The following is a 26,689-nucleotide window of genomic DNA, read 5'->3' on the forward strand; positions in this document are numbered from 1 at the left end:
ACGATTCTGGCATTGTGTGATGTTTAAATCAGAGATGATGACATGCATAGCTTGTGGTAAATGGATGTCCGCCGATTCCGACTCTGATAGTGAAGCTGCTGGTACTTGTAGAGCATGTTATGTGAAAGCAATTAAGACTGAAAACGAAGAATTAAAATCCAAAGTTAGTTTTCTTATGTTTTGGGACCCACTTGACTCTCAACCCGACTATGATCACCCATCAACTGACCGTTTCTTCTCTGACATCGTTTTGATTGCTGTTGATTTGGATTCGGGTAAACCCGTTGCTAATTCGGTTCCTGTTCCTGCTAATAAGGCCCTTCTGGTTAGTAATTTATTCCCTTCTTTTACTGGTTATACTCATACTGATACTTATATTAAATTGATATTATGTTGTGTTGAATTTGCTCTTTTGTCAATGTATTTATTGTCTGAAGTATATATTGTAGACATTGTAGTTGAAGTATATATTGTAGACATTGTAATTTATTGGCCAAATGGCTCGAAAAGGTAACATAAGTTACTCAATTTGACAATTAAGGTAAACTCCAATTTGCACAAACCCGAAAAGGATTGCAATTTAATTTTTACTCACAAAAAGGATTGTGTGTTCAAAATTTTAAAATCCAGGTAATATCTAATGAACACAAAATTTAAAATCACGAATTACTACAAATTGAGACTCATTACCCCAAAATTTTTTGTGCGGACAGTCATTACGCCAACATTACATCTGATTTAAATTTATGATGTTTGGTATATATAATATTAAAAAAAGTGGGTTTCATAATTGAAAGCAATTTGGTTTTACTGTTCACTAATCTTCTAAATGAATATATATATATATATATATAATATAATTTGATTTTACTGTTCGCTAATCTTCTAAATGAATATATATACAATTTGATTTTCACTAATCTTCTAAATGAATATATATACAATGTTCTTTTTGTCACCTCAATCTAATTAATTTCATGTTTCTAATCTTCTAGCTTTTTAATATGTGACTCTAGACAAAAGTTGGTGTAACTTTTTTACATTTTATCTCATTTATCTTCACGTACAGTGCATCCTGCTTACTATGTTTTAGTTATCGTTTGTTGGGTAAAGTACACAAGTGCCATCCAGAAACTAACTAATACTTATCTCGATTTCAATAAATAGGCTGACCGTTCACCGGTGTTCAGAGCCATGCTTGCAACCGAAATGGAAGAAACCCTTAGTGGCACTATCAAATTAAGTGATGTTTCGCATGAGGCTGTTCGTACCTTTGTTAACTTTCTCTACATAGGTGAAACGCCTCTTGACGATGACATGGCATGTGAACTCATAATTTTAGCTGACAAATACGATGTGAAGTATCTAAAAACCTATTGTGAAAAATTCTTGATATCAAAACTTAACTGGGAAAGGTCACTTAAGAACTACTTATTTGCTCATCAACATAATGCAAAAAACTTGCTTGATGCTGCATTATCGATGATTTTTGACAATATGGATAAACTAAGTAAGCAGGAAGGGTATGTAGAGCTTGTGGAGAAAGATCATCGGTTTGTTATGGATATTTATGAAACTTATTTTTCTAAAAAAGAAAACTTCTCTAAAAAAGTAACTACTGCTCCTGATGTTGTCACTGGTAATGATGTTAGAAGAATTTTCCCGTTCGGGCCATCTGTGAGGGCGAGTTATCCGATCTCATTCCCTGACAGTTTCCAACCCAGCTTTGGCCACCACTTAATATTCGTCTTAGACAAAATTCAAACTTGAGACCTCTTGTAAGGAACTGAGCTATCTTGTGATGGTTCATGCTATTTTAAGTGGTTTTTAGCAACGTTTTGTAAATACTTGCTACATTGTTGATGTGTTTGCAACTTTACATGCACTTTATCATTTGAAGATCGACTATAAATTTGACTTATATGTTCAAGTATTTTACAGTAATCTATATTATAAAATTTAATGATTGGTCCCCACACTTTATATCAAAAATCATGATAACACCCAAAGTTTAAATTGATAATTGTTGGTCCTAAGTTTTAAACATAATACACAAATAGTCTCAAATTTAACTCACCGTTAGTCCACATCAGTTAAGTGATACACGTGCGAAACATGTGATGAGCATTATGGTATTTTTGTGTAATGCCCATAATTTTTTTTGCATATAAATAAATGTACATAAATTAACTATTTAATTAATATCTTTTAGTTAATCACGATAATAAAATACTGGTATGTTTTTATATATAATATTTAACTATATTATGAATTAATATGATTAGTATATATTAAATATTACGGAGTATATGATATTAAACGAATGCATTTGGATTTCTTATGTTGGTGCATGAATCCCCAGCCGTTATTTGTCTTTATGTTTAACACATTTCGGTTATGTAATAATGTTTACTCGAGACTATTAATTACATTTGTGATTGTGCGTACTTAATTTATTAAATGATCAACATGTTAAACTGCACACAGTCGACCGAGTGTGTATAGACATTCGACCGACTGTGTCAGTCAGACGACCGAGTGTACACAGACACTCGACCGAGTGTGTCTGTGTTCACTATATATACGGGTTTAGTTACTCGTCCCATTCACTCTAAGTCGTAGGTTTTCGTCTCCAGAGAACCCTAACACCATATACCACTGAAATATATCGTCTAGGTGTCGATCTAATCTAGTTTTAGCTCTAGGTTTGATCTATTCGATCCCAAAACGACCCATATCTCAGTTTAACCTTATTCTAGTGTATTCCGCCTCTAGGATAGATTACAAGCGACCTAAGATCCTCATAATAATCGTCTACAAAGTGGTATCAGAGCTGGAGTCTCTGGTTTTGCTTGATCAAATCGTTTTTGGGTCAAAATTGGTGTTTTTGGTGTTTTTGGGTTTTTAGTCAATTAATCGAATTTTCTACGTTATTTTTGGTAGTTTTATTGTCAAAAGGTGTTTCTGGAGTTATCACTATTGTTTTCTACTTGTTGGTTTTGTGTTTTTTATCCATAATCGATTGCAAAATCGATTTTTGTCTAGAAAACCCTAATAGTCGACCTGCTACTGTCAAGAACACACTCGGCCGTGTGTGTACTGACAACTGACCGAGTGAGTCCTTAGATCGACCGTGTGAGTAGTTCAACCGACCGTGTGTGTTTTACCAGAGCTGTGTTAGTTTCCTAAAGTCAGTCGGCTGTGTGAGTTAGTCACTCGACCGTGTGAGATAGTGAACCGACCGTGGGAGATAGACAATCGACTGTGTGAGTTAGTAATACCCAAGGCTCAGCTTGTAACGAAGTGCTGCCAAAATTTAGTCAGTCAATCGACCGTGAGTCATACACTCGACCGTGTGTCTCATTCAAGCGACCGTGTGTAAAGGACAATTGACCGTGTAAATTTAAACAGCTCATAATTAACTTTAAATTTAATACTTAATCAATTAAAATGTCTGACACAAACGAACAAGTGATGAATGAATACAGTGCATTAGTTATTGCACCTGGACTACAAAAACTATTACTGAATGAAAGTGAATCTGGTTCTTCGAATAAAGTACCTAGACTTGACAATCTTAAGAACTTCTTGGACTGGAAAGTTAGGTTTGTTATTTACTTAAACGGTGTCAATTCTAGACTTTGGGAATATATTGAGAATCCGTATGTATGGCCATGCGGAGCAGATGGTGAACCCAAAGAAACTTCACAGTTTAGTCCTACAGAGCGTGAAGAGTACAATCTTGAGTGTAGATGTTATGCTCAGCTAACCCAAGCTTTGTCAAAGGAGATTTTTCAGCAATTTAAGAACTGAAACAAAACATCGTATACTATCTGGTTGGCTCTTCAATCTACAACAGAAGGTACAGCTACTTACCGTGCGACTAAGGGTAAGGTTTTGAAGGATGAGTGGAGGGTGTTTGCAGCTCTTTTATCAGAATCTCTAGGACAGACTTTGGAGAGATATCGATTATTGGTTGCAGAGATGGCAGATTATGGGACTGAGGTGCCTAATGAAAAGGCAGTAAGGGTGTTGAAAGATGGTCTTCCAGAAAAGTGGGATCATGAGATAGAAAAGATTCAGAACAGGTACAGTTCATCAGGTCGTCCGTTGACACTAACAGCTTTTACTTTGAAGTTGATGGAGAAGGACATTCAGGATGAAGCAAAGAGAAAGAGGCTTGGTTCTGTAGCTGCTGCTGCATCAACTTTGGCTTCATCTTCTGGTACTCATGCTCCACTACAGACAGCATACATATCAGCCAATGCTTCACAAATGTCTGCACCGTCGTCTCAGTCCGGCTACTTTAATGCTAAATTACAAGCTCAAAATTCTACAACTAAGATGATTGAAGATTCTCCGATTCAACAGACTCAGACTCAGACTCATGTGTTTTAAACTGAGAATATCAAGAAGAGATCTCGCGAATCTATTCAGGAAGATATGGAATTGACAGCTATTGTTGTTAATTCATACAACGATATGATTGGTGGACAAGTGATTAATAGTCATCTTGAAAATGAAGACTATGATCAGATTGATGAGGACGAGCTTGAGAGAATGGATATACTCTACTGTATGGGTAGTATAACAACCCTCAAATTTCCATTCCGAATTTACGAATTTACCCTTAGGGTTTCGTTTTCTTGTTCTGTGTCTCATCATTAGGGTTGTTAACAAGACATATTAAATGCTATATAAGTAACGCTTGTAATTAAAAACCTGAAACCCTAAACCTAATAGTAATTAATAATCTAAACTCAAACCCTAAAGGTTCATTAATGTTAAAACCTAACCCTAATACTAAAATAACTATATGTAATAATATTAAATGGTGACATTTGTAAATTTAAAACTAAATGGAACCAAATAAAATTTATAAAAAGTTAGGGTCTAATATTTAAATAAAATATAATCCTAATCTTAGTAATATTTATAATAATAATTATATAAAAAAATGTATATATATATAATACATAATAATAATAAATAATACCGTAAAAAAAATATGTAATGGGATAGATAATCGGCTGTAAGGATTAAACAGGAAATTATTAACTTGATCACTAAGTCTTTCATGAATCCTAATCTTGATCCAACTCATAAATTGTTTCCTAGAAAAAAGGCCTCAAAATTTTCTTGTGTTGTATCACAAATCACACGCCAAAAAAAATAAAAATAAATCCCTTGCTTGCTGCAATAGTCGACAGTTTCCAGCCCCCTATTCCTTCTTTTTTAGTCGACTAATATTTGCAGTAACACATCCCCATCACAGCTTTTTCTGTCGACCAATAATCCTCACAAAAACCTGCTGGTTGTCACTAAATAACCCTCAAGAAATATCAGCCTGCATCGACTAAAAACACCCTCAAAACTCCATCTGCAAGTCGACACATTCAGCTCCCCTAAACTACCTGTTGCAACGACTAAAACCCTCCTGCAATTCGCCTAATTTCCTGCTGTACCTGCTGCTATCTTGCTGTTTCTTTTCATGATCAACCAGCCCAAAAATGACCTCCTTGTTGCTTCGTCTGTTGCTGCTATTTTCTGTTGTGGTGTCGAGCCAAAAACAGTCCAAGAAACCACCTTTTGGGTCGTTGTTGCTACTGTTGTAATCTGTTTTCTATTCGTGATCAAAGAAGACCCAAACGAACCTTGTTTTAGGTCGTGAGTCATTGTTGTTGCTGCTTCTAGATTTTGTTTTCTGTTCGCATCACCATCATCATCATCATAGTCTCAGTCTCTAACCTTCGTAAGGTATACTAACCCTAGATAAATCTCACTTGTTAATTAATTTACTTGAGGTTGTTATAAGTATTATGAATTATGTTGATCATGAAGATGTAATAAGTTTATGATTAATAAGATTTAACATGTTAAATTGTAAGTATTATGTTAATAATATGGTTAATACAAATAAAAGTGTTATGATTTTATGTGTTAAAGAATCAATAAGAATAGGGATAGTGATGAAGAATATGATTATAAGAATATGAATATGACATAGAGTATGAACAAATTGGTATAGATAAAGGCTATAAAAAAATTGATTATGGTTAATAAAGATTAGGGTTTATAAGTATGATCATGATATTAGAGGATTAGTGAATGAGATGGATACGATTAAAAGATTAAGAATAAGGTTTAAAAAGAAGATTATGAAGATGATTTAAGTATGATTAAAAAGGTTTAGGGCTAATGATCATGATTAGTTATTTTGTTAAAAACTTATGATTTTATGTTAAAGTTACTAGGTTAAGTTTGTGGTAAAAGGTTATGATTAGGGCTTAGTAAAGTAGTTGTGAACATGGTGTACGTACATGCATGCATGCATACGTACGTATGTACATGTATACATTATAGGTATGTGTGTGTATATATGTATGTACATGTACGTGTGTATGTATGAATGGATGTGTATTATGTAAGCTATATAAGTTAGTAAACTTAAGAGTAATAAGTGTATATATATGTATCATCTTACACTAATATATATTTAACACATACATAAGATATATACGTATATAGTATAGTTATAAACATATACATAATATAATAATAAAGAATATATGTATGTATGTTTCACATAGGTGTATATCTATATATGTAACATATAATGATAAGATTAAATAATAGTTGATTAACTAAAGAATAATACTACTATTATTATTATAACTTATACACCTATCTATATGGTACCATTTAATTACACTAAGTATATTATCACTTATATAAATATAACTTTTCTCGAAAAACGATCACTGTTAATATAGTTTGCTATATTAATAAACAAGCTATATGTCTATTAGACATTACCTAATCGAACATTACATCTCTAGGTTGAGATCTCCGCTTACACACTCCATTCTTACTACTTGCGTGGAATACCTATCTGCTAATAAGGTGAACTTCATAGCCCCACTTTTTAACTTTCTTTATATACTTATTTTGAACTTTGGGGTGAGACACATGCTTGCTTTTAAAACTGTTTTACGCTTAGACACAAGTACTCAAACTTTATTTTGATCAGTTCAAACTGTGCTAACATGCTTTGATTCATGCTTAATCCCTACCATGATATCGTTAATTACTGGAATTTGGTAAGATTAGTTATTGTGATAGCGCTATTGAGGGTGACGTCTCTATTCGGATGACCGCTGGTCAATGGATACATAATAACGATGAACGACATGAACGTGATGTGTTTAGGGTAACTAATGGTTAGTATCGATATCATATACACCAGCACTACTACCGAACTGATTAAACCGCTTATTTAAATCTTATGGTCTAAAAACTTATTATGATTATTAAACCTATGTTGTTCACTCAACCATTTTGGTTGACACTTTTAAGCATGTTTTGTCTCAGGTACTTAGATACTTTGCTTCCACTGTAGAACTCTGCTGTTACTTAGAAGTCAAGCCGAGCACTGGGACCAGAGTTAACATCCGCGTCAATGGCGATTTTGGCGGGGTGTTACAGTTGGTATCAGAGCTCTGGTTATAGGGAACTAGGTTACATTAGTGTGGCTAACATGAATAGTTAGGATGCATTAGTGAGTCTAGTCTATAACCGAGTTGTTCATTTGCATTGATTATTTGCATTACATTCTAGATTATGTGCATTAAGTTCACTTATATTTGTTATGCCTAGAACTCCTATACCATTCAAATCTTTAGAAACACTTTGCTATAGGAACTATACTTACATGTCTGACTCTTAGAATAAGAGCCATGACTTACTTGTATTCCAACAATAGAATGCCACCATACCTATCTCATTATGTAATTTAGGAGAGCCAAGGCTTGTTATAGAGAACCAGGATTGCATTCTATGTATGCCTTATGTGGGTGTCTTAGCAATCTTTAGGTCTATAACCTTTCCTGCCTTAGTTTAAGTGCTTTCCCTTAATCTTTACACCACCAATCCATCTTACTACATGCTTTTACCTCTTCTGACATTATGTATCCTTTCCTAAGGATGTCAAGCCAAAACCCTATCATCTTGCATGATCCCGACTCTGAAGGATCAGCTAATATGTGATTATTATCATATCCAAATATATCCTATGACCTGACTTCGCCATTATGATTCAAAGTTTCCTTTGACTCACGTGAAGGGATGTCACTCATGACTCAACATTCCAACGTCAACTATCTAACTTTGATCACATGTCCTGACCATATGAGGTGATATTGAAGTGGAAGTATGAATTAGTGAAATATAATGACGCTTGGCCGACGTGATTATATTACGGTAATTCATATAGAAATTCCAATATCATGACATATGGAATAGAAAGTGAATCAAAGAAAAATTTCCAAGCCATTCATGTTATTACATGAAGGTAATTATCATCTGATTTATAGATAAACGAAGAGATCGTTATGATCAAACTATCTATCTCCTACCCATGAGTAGATTAACAAATTCTCCTATGCCATAAAGGTTGTAAAGCTTTGCATTCTTTCCTTCTTAAACAACTTATCTCTTTGACGCTTAATTATCACATCCCCGCTGGAAGGAAGGATGCATGTTCTTAAGTGACCTGAAGTGACACCCCCGAAACTTCTTCGAAGCATGCTTCCTGTTATCTGTAATTACGCTCCTAGTGTAGATTTTCATAAACCCATTAGGAAACCCGTCGAAGATAAGCGATAACCACTCGTAAGATTTTCATTTGAATATTCAAACGAAGATATTATAAACACCACATTCACTGTCACGTTCTCATACTCTACCATTCATATCTCACTTGTCAGCAACAGCTTCACACATGAACATTTTGAATTCCAAGAACATATGTCCTAATAATAGTTAACAACCGTATTTAAATACAATAGATTTCATTACCTCGCAGCATTGTTGCTTAAAAATAACCCGAAATTTTCAAAATACCTTCCCTCGATCTTCATCGATCTGTTTCCAACTCGTAACCTCCGAAATATGAAAAATTCTGTTACCAAAATTCTACACATACTATTTTACTGTGCGATCCTCTCAAAATTTTATAAAATAAATTTATTTACTGCCATTCTTGCAGATTTTATAAATTGTATATATTTATATAACAAAGTAAATAAAATATACCTTTATTTATTTTGACTAGTACATATAAAATTATACTCTCACTTTTTCAAATCATATCTTTTATTCAAACGATATTTTACGTAAAATAGTACATGTTGTACATAACTTTAGTTTTACTAAGAACTTCGTTCCTTTCTACATTGTCACCTTAAACGACTCGAACTTCTGTAAAAATTTTCATTACTCGTTTATATAAAAATTTTCGTATTATTTGCAATCATAATTCCTCTCGTCCTCCGAAACTTATCATTAAGTTCATCAATCAAAACTCTCTATTCTCATCAACTTTTCCCTTTTGTGATGGGCCGTTGAGAAGATTTTACTTCTGATATCTCATGACTAAATCACAGCAACCTCGTAAAACGTCAATTCTATGATTTAATATCTTTTTGGCACAAGAAAGCATTTTTGGAGATTTTCTCACCTGGTGTACACTATTCCTTATAACCAATGATTCTCATTTCTTCTCATCCGCACTTAAACTCATAAGTGAATGATAGATCGACTCGCCATAGGTGCGAGAACGTCTAACTCGATCAGAGATCACACCTCCCATACGGTTTCCTTTTAGTAATGGGAATCTAAAATCCTCGCTATCTTCTTTAAAGGAGATACCTTAAATGTATATGACATTTATTTGTTTACTCCAAATATCTCTCCTCGTTGGTTGCAACTAGATGATTATCCTAGATAAGGGTTCGACCTCTGTTTCGACCTAACGGAAATCATAATCATAAAGTTACATTCGACAGTGTGCCTCCACAATTTCTTCCAAGAATAAGTTCACATGTATTGTAATATATTGGACAACATCTTTTCCACAAGACCATTTTGAGGGCATCTTGGTAATCATGGCTTGCTTTGCATATAAGCCAGATTAATGACCCCTCGGCTGGCATCTCATTTCGCATTCCTTAAAAATCGTAGGCATCATGCCTATGGTTAATCTTTCGGAATTAAATCTAAACACCAACTATATCAAACACAAGCTATGCATCAAACTACATGGCCGTAATCTCCACGTACTCCTATCTGTTGGTCTGCCCTAGTATGGTGGCATAAACACTCGAGGTTTAGAGCCTAGTAATGTTCATGTCGCGTTTCATGCACCCAGTTTACTGGAAAGCTTGTATGGCATCTTCATCTCTTTTAAGGAAACCTAGTCCGATTACACTCATGTTATCCCTTTTAATTACCTCCGCATTGATAATAAAATGCACTTCATAGAAGAACCTGTAAAAGTTATGGATCGTGAGGTCAAATGCTTGAAACATGATAAAAAAATTTCTATTGCCAAAAATCTGTTGGAATTCACGTAGAGGCCCCGAGTATACCTGGGAACGTGAAGACCAAATGAGACGAAAAACATCCCCATCTTTTCTCAACCGCTGATGCATCCGAGAAGCCTACCTGAACTTCGGGACGAAGTTTAAATTAACGGGGAGGTACTATAACAACCCTCAAATTTCCATTCTGAATTTACTAATTTACCCTTAGGGTTTCGTTTTCTTGTTCTGTGTCTCATCATTAGGGTTGTTAACACGACATATTAAATGCTATATAAGTAACGCTTGTAATTAAAAACCTGAAACCCTAAACCTAATAGTAATTAATAATCTAAACTCAAACCCTAAAGGTTCATTAATGTTAAAACCTAACCCTAATACTAAAATAACTATATGTAATAATATTAAATGGTGACATTTGTAAATTTAAAACTAAATGGAACCCAATAAAATTTATAAAAAGTTAGGGTCTAATATTTAAATAAAATATAATCCTAATCTTAGTAATATTTATAATAATAATTATATAAAAAAATGTATATATATAATACATAATAATAATAATAATAAATAATACCGTAAAAAAAAATATGTAATGGGATAGATAATCGGCTGTAAGGATTAAACAGGAAATTATTAACTTGATCACTAAGTCTTTCATGAATCTTAATCTTGATCCAACTCATAAATTGTTTCCTAGCCTCAAAATTTTCTTGTGTTGTATCACAAATCACACGCCAAAAAAAAAAAAAAAATCCCTTGCTTGCTGCAATAGTCGACAGTTTCCAGCCCCCTATTCCTTCTTTTTTAGTCGACTAATATCTGCAGTAACACATCCCCATCACAGCTTTTTCTGTCGACCAATAATCCTCACAAAAACTGCTGGTTGTTGCTAAATAACCCTCAAGAAATCTCAGCCTGCATCGACTAAAAACACCCTCAAAACTCCATCTGCAAGTTGACACATTCAGCTCCCCTAAACTACCTGTTGCAACGACTAAAACCCTCCTGCAATTCGCCTAATTTCCTGCTGTACCTGCTGCTATCTTGCTGTTTCTTTTCATGATCAACCAGCCCAAAAACGACCTCTTTGTTGCTTCGTCTGTTGCTGCTATTTTCTGTTGTGGTGTCGAGCCAAAAACAGTCCAAGAAACCACCTTTTGGGTCGTTGTTGCTACTGTTGTAATCTATTTTCTATTCGTGATCAAAGAAGACCCAAACGGACCTTGTTTTGGGTCGTGAGTCATTGTTGCTGCTGCTTCTAGATTCTGTTTTCTGTTCGCATCACCATCATCATCATTATAGTCTCAGTCTCTAACCTTCGTAAGGTATACTAACCCTAGATAAATCTCACTTGTTAATTAATTTACTTGAGGTTGTTATAAGTATTATGAATTATGTTGATCATGAAGATGTAATAAGTTTATGATTAATAAGATTTAACATGTTAAATTGTAAGTATTATGTTAATAATATGGTTAATACAAATAAAAGTGTTATGATTTTATGTGTTAAAGAATCAATAAGAATAGGGATAGTGATGAAGAATATGATTATAAGAATATGAATATGACATAGAGTATGAACAAATTGGTATAGATAAAGGCTATAAAAGAAATTGATTATGGTTAATAAAGATTAGGGTTTATAAGTATGATCATGATATTAGAGGATTAGTGAATGAGATGGATACGATTAAAAGATTAAGAATAAGGTTTAAAAAGAAGATTATGAAGATGATTTAAGTATGATTAAAAAGGTTTAGGGCTAATGATCATGATTAGTTATTTTGTTAAAAACTTATGATTTTATGTTAAAGTTACTAGGTTAAGTTTGTGGTAAAAGGTTATAATTAGGGCTTAGTAAAGTAGTTGTGAACATGGTGTACGTACATGCATGCATGCATACGTACGTATGTACATGTATACATTATAGGTATGTGTGTGTATATATGTATGTACATGTACGTGTGTATGTATGAATGGATGTGTATTATGTAAGCTATATAAGTTAGTAAACTTAAGAGTAATAAGTGTATATATATGTATCATCTTACACTAATATATATGTAACACATACATAAGATATATACGTATATAGTATAGTTATAAACATATACATAATATAATAATAAAGAATATATGTATGTATGTTTCACATAGGTGTATATCTATATATGTAACATATAATGATAAGATTAAATAATAGTTGATTAACTAAAGAATAATACTTCTATTATTATTATAACTTATACACCTATCTATATGGTACCATTTAATTACACTAAGTATATTATCACTTATATAAATATAACTTTTCTCGAAAAACGATCACTGTTAATATAGTTTGCTATATTAATAAATAAGCTATATGTCTATTAGACATTACCTAATCGAACATTACATCTCTAGGTTGAGATCTCCGCTTACACACTCCATTCTTACTACTTGCGTGGAATACCTATCTGCTAATAAGGTGAACTTCATAGCCCCACTTTTTAACTTTCTTTATATACTTATTTTGAACTTTGGGGTGAGACACATGCTTGCTTTTAAAACTGTTTTACGCTTAGACACAAGTACTCAAACTTTATTTTGATCAGTTCAAACTGTGCTAACATGCTTTGATTCATGCTTAATCCCTACCATGATATCGTTAATTACTGGAATTTGGTAAGCTTAGTTATTGTGATAGCGCTATTGAGGGTGACGTCTCTATCCGGATGACCGCTGGTCAATGGATACATAATAACGATGAATGACACGAACGTGATGTGTTTAGGGTAACTAATGGTTAGTATCGATATCATATACACCAGCTGTGACAACCCGAAAATTTCCAACCAAATTTAAACTTTAATCTTTATATGTTTCCGACACGATAAGCAATATTTGTTAAGTTAAATTTAAAGAATTTTAAACTATGTTCATACATTCATTCAACCTCGACCAAGTTCCAACGATTCATGAACCATTAAACGAATATGATTATATATGTATATATATATTATAACTTGAAACGTAAACAAAATATTAGATTAAATACTTTACATGATTGTATCTGTTTCAAAATGTTTATCAATGGAATTAGAAGATAAGATCAAATCATTGAATTATCAGATATATTGAATTATGATTACAAGTCTCTGTTGAAAGGCCCACGTTGATTTGAGAAATCTTTTCATTTTAACAATATTCGGAAAATGGTAAAGTGATTTATAAATAAGAACAAATTGTCAATCATTGAGAACTAGACATAGGATAGTGGAAGATTGAATCTCATAAAGACTCGATTGATCTATTTAGTTTCAAACGTACAAAAACGTTTTCAGTTTAAAAAGAACTTTATTATTAAAACGTATATAACTTTTATAAATATCTAGAACCACTTCTGACAACTCATTACTTAACTAGAATGATAAAGATAACGATATTTATATTTTATTTTATTAAATATATATAACGATTTAAATTAATATTATATATATTTATACGCGTATTATACGTACATAGTTTTATACTTTTACTATACTTAAACTTTACCTTTACTTTAACTTTAATAATTTACTTTAATAATTCATACTTTAATAATTTACTTTAATAATTCATACTTTAATAATTTACTTTAATAATTCATACTTTAATAATTTACTTTAATAATTCATACTTTAATAATTCACTTTAATAATTCATACTTTAATAATTCACTTTAATAATTCATACTTTAATAATTTAAAAATCTATTATAAATAGAATTCAATAGGTTTCATTATTTCATAGAAACTTGAAAATATTTTTCTCTAAACTCTCTCAATCGATTTACATATATATATTTACTCCGTATTATTTCAAGATATTATTAGTATACATAAAATATTACGACGGAGTGCTGTCCGAGTGATTTCGAAATTGTTTTTAGAGTAGGATAGGATTAAGGAAATTATGGGTTATAGCTATGGAGGTGATTGAGTATGGTTCATGGGTATGCTCGTGAGGTCAATATAGTGTTTATCATTTCCGTTGCGTCTACGTACCTTTCCTGCAATATTGAATCTCAATATTGATACGTGAGTACTCATAATTTAACTTTTAAATACTAATAGTGTATCCCTGACTAGTGCTCGAGTATTTAGGATTATGCATGCTTGTACTTTTGATATTGCCCTTAGACAGGTTAGGTTGAATCTTGAATTAGTTACACTTGCGGTTGAGATAAGGTATAAGATATGCATGTCCTTGGAAAGCTAGCGAAAAATTAAGAACTTTTCCTTTAGATATCGAATGGTTTCGATGAACGGATTAGAAGTTATAATATTGAATTTTCGATATTTTTATTAAAAATGATTATTATTATCGTCGTTTTTATCGTCATTCTAGTTTTATCTTATTATTATCATTATTATTATTATCTTTATCAATAAAAGGGATTTATCATTAAAAATTGTTATTTTTTTTATTATTACTATCGTTATTATCGTTAAAGTTATAATTAGTATTATTATTATTATCCAATTATTATTATTATTAGTATTATTATGATTATTATCATTATTAATATATATATCATTATTTAAAAATGGTTATTGTTATTGTTATTATTATTATTACTATATTATCATTAAGATAATTATTAGTATTATCGTTAATAATGTTATAGTAACTATCATTATTAATATTAGTGTAATTAAAACAAATATTTGTAACACCTAATTATTTTGATTACTATTATTATCATTATTATGAACACGATATAAAAGACGATTAAAAGCTATTAAACGAAACGATTAGGAAATAATGAGTAAGAGTATCATGATGAAATTAAAATATTATAAGATATTGATTTAGATAAAATTATCGTTCTTATTATTTTTTATCATTACTATTATTATTAAAAGTATCGTTAGTATTAAAACTATCATTTTAACAAAAATTATCATTTTAATAGAAATGTCATTGTTACTATAAAATATCATTATTGTTATTATTTTAAATAGAATTATTATTTTAAAGATAATATTAAAAATTATCGTAAATATTAAAGTTATCATAATTAGAATTATCGTTTTATCATAATGTCATCTTAGTAATTATAAATATTGATATTTTTATAATAATAATTATTATTACAAAATAATACAACTTTTACTTACTATCATTATCGATATTATTTTATCAAATAAATATGTGATACAAACATATTTTACTACGTGTAATAACTTACTTTAATAATACCTATCATATTATCTTTATGATATTATATGAACCCTATAAATTTTATTACTTAATATATATAAAAGTATATTTTATTATATAAATTTAATATAAAATTTTATTTATTAATAAATAAATTATATTATTTACTCTAATAAATCTTTTAAAAATATTTAAAAATATAAAACGACGATATTTAAACTATATATTAATCATGTATAGATTTTTGGAAATTATTTTGAGTCAAATTTACTTTTGTTGACTTTTGCATATTAGTCTCGAGCATTAGGATTGTGGTACACTATGACTTGACCTAATTTGTTAGATAAATATTGACCAACACATAAATATATATAATTAATTTAGGTTCGTGAATTCGAGGCCAACCTTGCACTTGTTCAATGACGTTATATGTATTTTTACCACGAAATACAGTATGGTGAGTTTCATTTGCCTTTTTACCCTTTATATTTTTGGGCTGAGAATACATGCGCAATTTTTATAAATGTTTTTTGAAATAGACACAAGTAATCGAAACTACATTATATGGTTGAATTATCGAAATCGAATATGCCCCTTTTTATTAAGTCTGGTAATCTAAGAATTAGGGAACAGACACCCTAATTGACGCGAATCCTAAAGATAGATCTATTGGGCCTAACAAACCCCATCCAATGTACCGGATGCTTTAGTACTTCGAAATTTATATCATGTCCGAAGGAGGATCCCAGAATGATAGGGGATATTCTTATATGTATCTAGTTAATGTCGGTTACCAGGTGTTCACCATATGAATGATTATTTTTGTCTCTATGCATGGGACGTATATTTATGAGAACTGGAAATGAAATTCTTGTGGTCTATTAAAATGATGGAAATAAATGATTATGATAATCTAATGAACTCACCAACCTTTTGGTTGACACTTTAAAGCATGTTTATTCTCAGGTGTTAAAGAAATCTTTCGCTGTGCATTTGCTCATTTTAAAGATATTACTTGGAGTCTTTCATAGCATATTTCGAAGAACGTTGCATTCGAGTCATTGAGTTCATCAAAGATTATTATTAAATCAATTTATAGTTGGATAGTGGATATTATGAAATGGTATGCATGCCTGTCAATTTTCGATGTAAAGAAAGTTTGTCTTTTAAAAATGAATACAATGTTTGTAAAATGTATCATATAGAGGTCAAATACCTCGCAATGTAATCAACTATTGTGAATCGTTTATAATGTATATGAACGGGTCCTTTCAGTTGGTATCAGAGCGGTAGTCTTAGCGAACCAGGTCTGCATTAGTGTGTCTAACTGATAAGTCGTTAGGATGCATTAGTGAGTCTGCACTTCGACCGTGTCTGCATGTCAAAAGTTTTGCTTATCATTTCTAGTCGGAAATCATCTGCTTATCATCCATAGGAAATTACCTGCTTATCATTATTAGTCTAGACACGTCTTGCTACATTAATTGCATGAGTAGTGTATAGACAAACTTCATATCTTAGCGTATCTGCTAAATCATATCTTATCGTATCTGTTACTTTAAACTTTACCTGACATACCCCGCAAATTCCTCCGTAATCTATGAAATCTTTTGATCTCTATATATAGATATCCTATGTAAATAGAATACCACCCGGTAGCCGAAAAATCATTTTTATATCGAAAATCCTTTATCCAATCGTACGAAATGGAATTTGTCATCAGTTCAAGTCACTCGGATTCCGAAATGGAATCTCACTCAAGCTCCGAAAGCAGTGTGACCGGAATGGATCAACCAATCAGTCATCACCTATTCTGGATGAATTGGGGATGGGTTCGTAGCCTCCTCAATCATTGGAAACAAGAAGAAGGAGATCCTTTCCATCCACCACATTGCCCTCTTGGCGAAGAACCTGAAGCACTTACCGGTGAACCTGTTCGAGACACCATTTTCTCTCTCATTTCCAGGGTATCTCGTCACGATTATATACTACATCAAACTCTAGATTTTATTTATCCGCTCGTTCCGACCAACAATCATCCTGGAATAATAGAAGAAGTCAACGAACTTCGCGCTCGGGTAGTGGCTTTAGAGAATATGGTGCAGAGATTACAAACACCAGCAGCAGCACCAGCAGCATAACCAGTACCACCATCATCAACGCCAACAGTACCATTACCACCTCCAACCACAACCGCGTTGTAAACCTCAACTTCACAATCTGTCCCACGAGCATCAACGTCATACGCACCATAGATACCAAGGAGTACCAACAACAATAACTGACGAAGTATTAATTCATAACTTCATTGGAGAAACATTCCGCGGTGATTATATAATCTCTAAAGTCTTAGAGATTATCTAATCTAGCCCTAACCATAAATCAGTTAAGCGAATCAAAATGATAGAAAGAAGAGTAGAAACCCTGACAAAAATGGTGTGTGATTAACAAGTTAAACTTGTTTTACCAACAGCATCAACAGTACCGTCAACGTCACCATCATCGTCAGTACAGTCAACATCAGAATCAACAACACCTATAACATCACAAACTCCGTCAGTTCAAGAATCACTGTGGACATCATTATGAATCAATAACGTGTATATTGTATCAACAAGTTATGAAGAATTAACTCATTCCCTCTGAAGAAATTATATATATATATATTATATATATATATATATATATATATATATATATATATATTTGAAATAAAAAACAAATCTTTCCATGCTAAGCTATTGTGTGTGAATCTTAACTACATTCATATTACAAATATGCAATAATGTACGTCCCTCACCCGCGACTAAACCATCGTTAACTACAATCTCTGTCTCAATTCAACAAATTCCAATTCCTAATAAATCAAGTATATATTTGATTTTACACTTCATCATTGATGTAACCGAAACTTTTCAGATAACATCATTCGTACTTTGCGAAGTTCACAAGAATTTAACGAAAACCAACATCACTTCTCAACAAATAACGAAGTATTGATTCATAATTTCAATATTATTGAAGAAATACTTATGTAACCTCTAAACCTTCAAGGAATTATTCAATTCTAGTTCCAACCGTAAATCGAATGAGTTTAATTTAGTATTAACTCATTAAAATCTATGTTACATCTGAGGAGAATATATACATATATATTTTCATAAAGACTGTAATAAAATTCTTATGTACAAAATATTAATTGTGAAAATTTTTTAACGGGTAGGTAATACCCGAGAGATATATATAAATTCACAATTAATATGTTACATTCTTCAAATCAGATTAAGCAAATTATCAATTATACTTCCTACTTTCACAATAATATACATTCTTTCATAGAAATCAAAACAACCATACTCATTCAAACCCAATTACGTATTCTGATTTAAAATCTCAGAATTCAATTCGAGATATAACCGGTACCATTACTTTTAGATTCCTACATCTTTCAAAGCTATACTTTGACTTCAAAAGTGTGTTAGAACATCAAATGTATACAAACAATTACAATCTATGTTCAAACCCTTCGAAAATCTCTGAAGACACTTCAAATAATGAGCAATCGAGATGATGATCCAACCACATATTACCCACAGTTATGTACTTAAAAAGCTCTCGAAACCAAAGTCATAATTCAACACATATCTGTGTCAGATCTTTTGGCATTTATTAGCAAAAATAACCTTGCAATTCCTTTGCAAAGTAGCAAATTATATCACAGCTCCAGCAAGACAACTTCGATTTTTTCATTCGGAGTATCCTTATCATAATTTTGATATATGTGATTACCCTTTTGTTACCGGAGAACCTTTCATATTCCACCACATTAGCAATAAACTTACCAACAACTTCACTGATCTTGGGCATTCCGAAGAATCTTTATATTTATCGAAACCTCATCATTTACTCATCTGCCTCTTGTAACGAGAATTGTCATACGAATCATTGGGAGTTAGCAATCAGTATTTTGAAATCTCACAGCATGTTGACGCCAACAGTTATACATAACGTCTATTTCCAAGGCTTACATACTTCAAATGTGAAGTTTCTGAAAAATACTCTGAACCGCGAACTAGTTCTCAAAATGCTGATGAAGCAACAAAAACTGTAAACGACCTTAGCAGTAAAAAGTTTGATGATAAAGATTAGTGTATTAACAAAGCTCAGAAATAGAGAAGTTTTGGAACTGGAAAACGGATTGAGCAAAGTATGAAGGAGGCTGTGGACAAATCACAAAGACTGAACCTGCCTTCAAAGAATCCAAATGATTCAGTGTCTGCTGAAGTCATTAACGAATACCTTGCTCCAGACACTAAACCCTTACAGACAATATTCTTCATCATCCTCTGATATTAGAAATTCTAAAATATGATCATATCTTTCATTATAAATATCCTCCATATTTCTGAAGATATTTTCTTAATTTTTCTTATTTGAAATCATTTACCTCTTCGCACTATCTGTATTACATCATAAAAGAAACTATTTTAGTTTCTAAATTCTGAAACATTCAAGTTTAAAATAGGAATATTTTGAAGTAGTGTTGGGAACTGAAGCATGAATTAGTATAATATAATGACACTTGATCAATGTGATTATATTACAGTAAGTCATGCTGAGTTTATAAATGGAACGTGATGATTCACAGATCATAACATCATCACGTGCCATGTTATACGACTCTTGTATTCTATTTAACCTCTAAAATATCAAGAAAATATTTCTTGATGATTCGGCCTTTTCCAAGGTATTCTAGTAATTTGACAAGTCAAGATCGTGCCATCACAATTTCCTTCCTAGAACATTAACAATGTTCATTCTGAAATTCATATCTGTGAATTCTGGACCATTACAAGCGGTGCTTAATCGCAAGAAGAAGAAACGAAAGGACAAAACTCCGAAATAGAAATTGGGGTATAAATTGCAGCAAATAAAAGAGAGCATTAACTGTGAATGATAATGATTATAGAAGACAGAAGCAGAGACTTTGAAATATAAGGGAACATATAAAGCCCAACGACAAACCAAAAATTATAAACCATATATATCGATGCATATAGCAATATAAAGACACGGGAGAACTAGAAACACTATAAACCCAAGAGTATAGTAGAAGTAAACAGATTCTTCCGGCGGTAGATGAAAAAGAAGAATGACCGATATGAAAGTTAGAAGTATATCGAGAATCAGAACTGGATGGAGCATATTGATGAATACTTTAAAATATGAGTTGTGGGGGAAAGAATAGAAGGTGATGAAACATGACTAGGAACTTAGAAATCAACAGATTTAACTAACACAATGGCGGAATAAGTGAATCAAACCCTCTAGTGAATAGGTAAAGTTTTTTTTTGATTAATTTAGTCAAACCACAACTAAATCAAGTGTGATTAGATCAACACCTAGAGCTATTATTCACCACCTGGGTGATTTGGACTGAGAGAGAATCGGAGGAGCTCACTAGATCTGAGTGTGTGTAACAAATGAGAGGCTTAACCTAAAATGAAGAACATAAGACTTTATATACCCCTGCTGTTGACTCACCCATACGATTCATTCATCACACGTACGAGTTGGCTTCATCAGCCGTACGGGTGATCACTCACTCGTGTCTTCTCATTTAGATTGTAATTGTGACTTAGCTCAGCATCAACCGTGCGTATAAGCCTGTCATCCGTACGAGTGAGGCTTCACTCGGACGTCTGACTAAGTCTAACATAGTTAAACATCTACATCTCGTTCCTGCAGTTGCTGTAACCACATACAAACACAAATAGGATAATAACGAGCAATCATGGTGGCCTGTAAACTGTTGTACCTGCAATGGACGTGGGTAGATGTCTAGGGACTTGCATAAAATGCATCAACAGAAGGTGTGAGTTGTAAGGAAATGAAGGAGGTGAATTTATAAGAAAATCTCCGACAGAATAATTAAAATGGACGATCGCATTTAAAGCAGATCCTAATTCCCTTGATTACCGGAGAGTCAAATCTTATTAAGAAGATTTTCTTCAAATCCCTTGAAATATGGGAATCAATCATATCTACGTCAAATGATAAGATGAATCTACACTTACTCATTTCACTCTTCTATGTTAGCTTCATTCGTACTCTTCATATAAATGGATTGTTTATCCAAATTATTCGCTGATGATAAAACTCTAATTTTCAGCCCGTATGCATCATGAAAACATACTTATTATCATTCACGACCTTTCCACTCAAATTTCGGGACGAAATTTCTTTAACGGGTAGGTACTGTGACAACCCGGAAATTTCTAACCAAATTTAAACTTTAATCTTTATATGTTTCCGACACGATAAGCAATATTTGTTAAGTTAAATTTAAAGAATTTTAAACTATGTTCATACATTCATTCAACCTCGACCAAGTTCCAACGATTCACGAACCATTAAACGAATATGATTATATATGTATATGTGTATATATATTATAACTTGAAACGTAAACAAAATATTAGATTAAATACTTTACATGATTGTATCTGTTTCAAAATGTTTATCAATGGAATTAGAAGATAAGATCAATTGATTGAATTATCAGATATATTGAATTATGATTACAAGTCTCTGTTGAAAGGCCCACGTTGATTTGAGAAATCTTTCCATTTTAACAATATTCGGAAAATGGTAAAGTGATTTATAAATAAGAACAAATTGTCAATCATTGAGAACTAGACATAGGATAGTGGAAGATTGAATCTCATAAAGACTCGATTGATCTATTTGGTTTCAAACGTAAAAAAAACGTTTTCAGTTTAAAAAGAACTTTATTATTAAAACGTATATAACTTTTATAAATATCTAGAACCACTTCTGACAACTCATTACTTAACTAGAATGATAAAGATAACGATATTTATATTTTATTTTATTAAATATATATAACAATTTAAATTAATATTATATATATTTATACGCGTATTATACGTACATAGTTTTATACTTTTACTATACTTAAACTTTACCTTTACTTTCTTTTTACTTTACTTTAACTTTAATAATTCACTTTAATAATTCATACTTTAATAATTTACTTTAATAATTCATACTTTAATAATTTACTTTAATAATTCATACTTTAATAATTCACTTTAATAATTCATACTTTAATAATTCACTTTAATAATTCATACTTTAATAATTTAAAAATCTATTATAAATAGAATTCAATAGGTTTCATTATTTCATAGAAACTTGAAAATATTTTTCTCTAAACTCTCTCAATCGATTTACATATATATTTACTCCGTATTATTTCAAGATATTATTAGTATACATAAAATATTACGACGGAGTGCTGTCCGAGTGATTTCGAAATTGTTTTTCGAGTGGGATAGGATTAAGGAAATTATGGGTTATAGCTATGGAGGTGATTGAGTATGGTTCATGGGTATGCTCGTGAGGTCAATATAGTGTTTATCATTTCCGTTGCGTCTACGTACCTTTCCTGCAATATTGAATCTCAATATTGATACGTGAGTACTCATAATTTAACTTTTACATACTAATAGTGTATCCCTGACTAGTGCTCGACTATTTAGGATTATGCATGCTTGTACTTTTGATATTGCCATTAGACAGGTTAGGTTGAATGTTGAATTAGTTACACTTGCGGTTGAGATAAGGTATAAGATATGCATGTCCTTGGAAAGCTAGCGAAAAATTAAGAACTTTTCCTTTAGATATCGAATGGTTTCGATGAACGGATTAGAAGTTATAATCAATTGAATTTTCGATATTTTTATTAAAAATGATTATTATTATCGTCGTTTTTATCACCGTTCTAGTTTTATCTTATTATTATCATTATTATTATCTTTATCAATAAAAGGGATTTATCATTAAAAATTGTTATTTTTTTTATTATTACTATCGTTATTATCGTTAAAGTTATAATTAGTATTATTATTATTATCCAATTATTATTATTATTAGTATTATTATGATTATTATCATTATTAATATATATATCATTATTTAAAAATGGTTATTGTTATTGTTATTATTATTATTACTATATTATCATTAAGATAATTATTAGTATTATCGTTAATAATGTTATAGTAACTATCATTATTAATATTAGTGTAATTAAAACAAATATTTGTAACACCTAATTATTTTGATTACTATTATTATCATTATTATAAACACGATATAAAAGACGATTAAAAGCTATTAAACGAAACGATTAGGAAATAATGAGTAAGAGTATCATGATGAAATTAAAATATTATAAGATATTGACGTTATATGACGTTTTTACTACGAAATATGTATTATAACCTTGCACTTGTTCAATGACGTTATATGTATTTTTACTACGAAATACAGTATGGTGAGTTTCATTTGCCTTTTTACCCTTTATATTTTTGGGCTGAGAATACATGCGCAATTTTTATAAATGTTTTTCGAAATAGACACAAGTAATCGAAACTACATTATATGGTTGAATTATCGAAATCGAATATGCCCTTTTTTATTAAGTCTGGTAATCTAAGAATTAGGGAACAGACACCCTAATTGACGCGAATCCTAAAGATAGATCTATTGGGCCTAACAAACCCCATCCAAAGTACCGGATGCTTTAGTACTTCGTAATTTATATCATGTCCGAAGGAGGATCCCGGAATGATAGGGGATATTCTTATATGTATCTAGTTAATGTCGGTTACCAGGTGTTCACCATATGAATGATTATTTTTGTCTCTATGCATGGGACGTATATTTATGAGAACTGGAAATGAAATTCTTGTGGTCTATTAAAATGATGGAAATAAATGATTATGATAAACTAATGAACTCACCAACCTTTTGGTTGACACTTTAAAGCATGTTTATTCTCAGGTGTTAAAGAAATCTTTCGCTGTGCATTTGCTCATTTTAAAGATATTACTTGGAGTCTTTCATAGCATATTTCGAAGAACGTTGCATTCGAGTCATTGAGTTCATCAAAGATTATTATTAAATCAATTTATAGTTGGATAGTGGATATTATGAAATGGTATGCATGCCTGTCAATTTTTGATGTAAAGAAAGTTTGTCTTTTAAAAATGAATACAATGTTTGTAAAATGTATCATATAGAGGTCAAATACCTCGCAATGTAATCAACTATTGTGAATCGTTTATAATGTATATGAATGGGTCCTTTCACCAGCACTACTACCGAACTGATTAAACCGCTTATTTAAATCTTATGGTCTAAAAACTTATTATGATTATTAAACCTATGTTGTTCACTCAACCATTTTGGTTGACACTTTTAAGCATGTTTTGTCTCAGGTACTTAGATACTTTGCTTCCGCTGTAGAACTCTGCTGTTACTTAGAAGTCAAGCCGAGCACTGGGACCAGAGTTAACATCCGCGTTAATGGCGATTTTGGCGGGGTGTTACAGGTAGCATTGTGAGACGGGCTAGAAAGTACTTGAAGAGAACAGGACAAAGATCGTTGAGTTTAAATCGAGATTCGAAGTTTGGTTTTGATATGTCAAAGGTTAGGTGATACAATTGTGATGAATATGGTCACTTTAAGAAAACTTGCACGAGACCACCAAAGCCTGGTTTTCATGATCATTTTCACCAGACAACCATCTCAGTTACGCCACAATATGTAATTGTAGAGAAAGAATTTTCGGGTTCAGTTCAATCTAAAGCTTTGACTACAACGTATGCGGATGAAGTATGTGACTGGTCCATCTTGGTCGATACACAGAAAGCTAACGTTGTGTTTGTAGGTAAAAGCGAAGCAGAAATTGAAGAGGAAAGAATTGTTCAAAAAAATGCAGGTTGTACTGGTAAGGATAATCCGAATTGCACATGCTATGTGTGCAAATGTGATGCTAGGTTGAAGAGAGCAGAAGAGCTTATGAAATTCTGTTTCAGGAAAAGGATTAAAGATAGGTTGTATGATAATTTTCGCAAAGCTGAAGAAGAAGGGATGAGTTATCATGTTGGTACTTGGTTCAGGAAAGAGTTGGAACATCTGCTCAACTGTAATCTTAAGAGTGGTGATGAGAAGATTGTTACTATTTAGAATCCAGTTTGTTCAGATCATGGTGAGGGTAAAGGAGGTTATGAGGCTGATTACTCGGATAGTACGGGCTCAGAGTCAGAATCAGAATCAGATGCAGATTCTCAGGTTGGAAGAAATGACTATGCATTCATGGCCAACACGTCCGATAATGATAAGGTATGTATTGACTCAGTTTCTATTTTGTTCTAAAAGCATTGGTTATGAACAGGAAATTGAGAGGCTTGAATGTGTTATCACTAAGCTAATGAGATATCTGTTACATGTGAGACTTGTTCTAAGCTTAGAATTGACCTTAAGAACCTAAGTTTGGAAAATCAGACTAATAAAAAGAATTATGATGATGCGCTTTTCTACCTTAATAAACAGAAAGACTATGTTGATGTGATTAAGTCTTTAGAAAATCAGGTAGGTCACTTAAAATCAACTGTTATAGATGATGGAAAAGTAATTACTATGTATTTGGGATAGATAGAGACTCTTAAGGCATAAAGGGATTCATTTAAGTTGAAATACGAGTCTGAGAAAGCTAGGATTGACAATTGGCAGAGGATGTCTTATGTGAAATAGACTTTGAATCCTCCTCAACAGCAGGGTTTAGGTTACAACCAGGTTGCCCCGCCACTTTTGGGTGAGTATATTAACAAACCTGTTGAGAAATGTAAGGGCCCTGTTGTAGAACCAGGACATGGTAAGCCTAAGGAAACAACTGTTGAGAGTTCTGGTAAGGTAGTTGAGTCAAAGAAATCTCTAGATGTTGTCTATGAAACAGAGTCAGATACTGATATCGACACTGAGAAAGACAACAAACCTTTTAAGCTTGTCACTAAAGCGGTTACCATTCTGAAAAATCCTGCTAATGCTAGTAAGATGACTGAAAGCCAAAAGGCTCAGTCTAAGAGCACTGTGACTCCCAAACAGAATAAGAAGAAGAACACTCAGGGAGTGTCACCTAAGTTTGTCAGTAAGGGAAGGATAGACGAAACAGGTTCTAAAGTAGAACAACCACCAAAAGGTGCGAGTTCCAAGTCTGGTAATGTGTCCAAGTATGTTCCGCCTGG

The 26,689-nt window shown here is 32.0% G+C and overlaps 1 protein-coding gene across 1 annotated transcript; it reads left to right on the forward strand.

Annotated features, from left to right (window-relative positions):
* The first annotated feature begins 37 nt into the window (after positions 1-37).
* Positions 38-25,631, forward strand: LOC139853821 (BTB/POZ domain-containing protein At4g08455-like). Its single transcript, XM_071843171.1, has 4 exons — positions 38-325; positions 1,168-1,677; positions 25,131-25,324; positions 25,442-25,631. Exons 1-4 carry the CDS (start codon positions 38-40, stop codon positions 25,629-25,631), a joined length of 1,182 nt encoding a protein of 393 aa, XP_071699272.1.
* The last annotated feature ends 1,058 nt before the right edge of the window (positions 25,632-26,689 follow it).

This window comes from Rutidosis leptorrhynchoides, chromosome 6 (genome assembly GCF_046630445.1).
Source record: "Rutidosis leptorrhynchoides isolate AG116_Rl617_1_P2 chromosome 6, CSIRO_AGI_Rlap_v1, whole genome shotgun sequence".
In the NCBI taxonomy this organism is placed as follows: domain Eukaryota; kingdom Viridiplantae; phylum Streptophyta; class Magnoliopsida; order Asterales; family Asteraceae; genus Rutidosis; species Rutidosis leptorrhynchoides.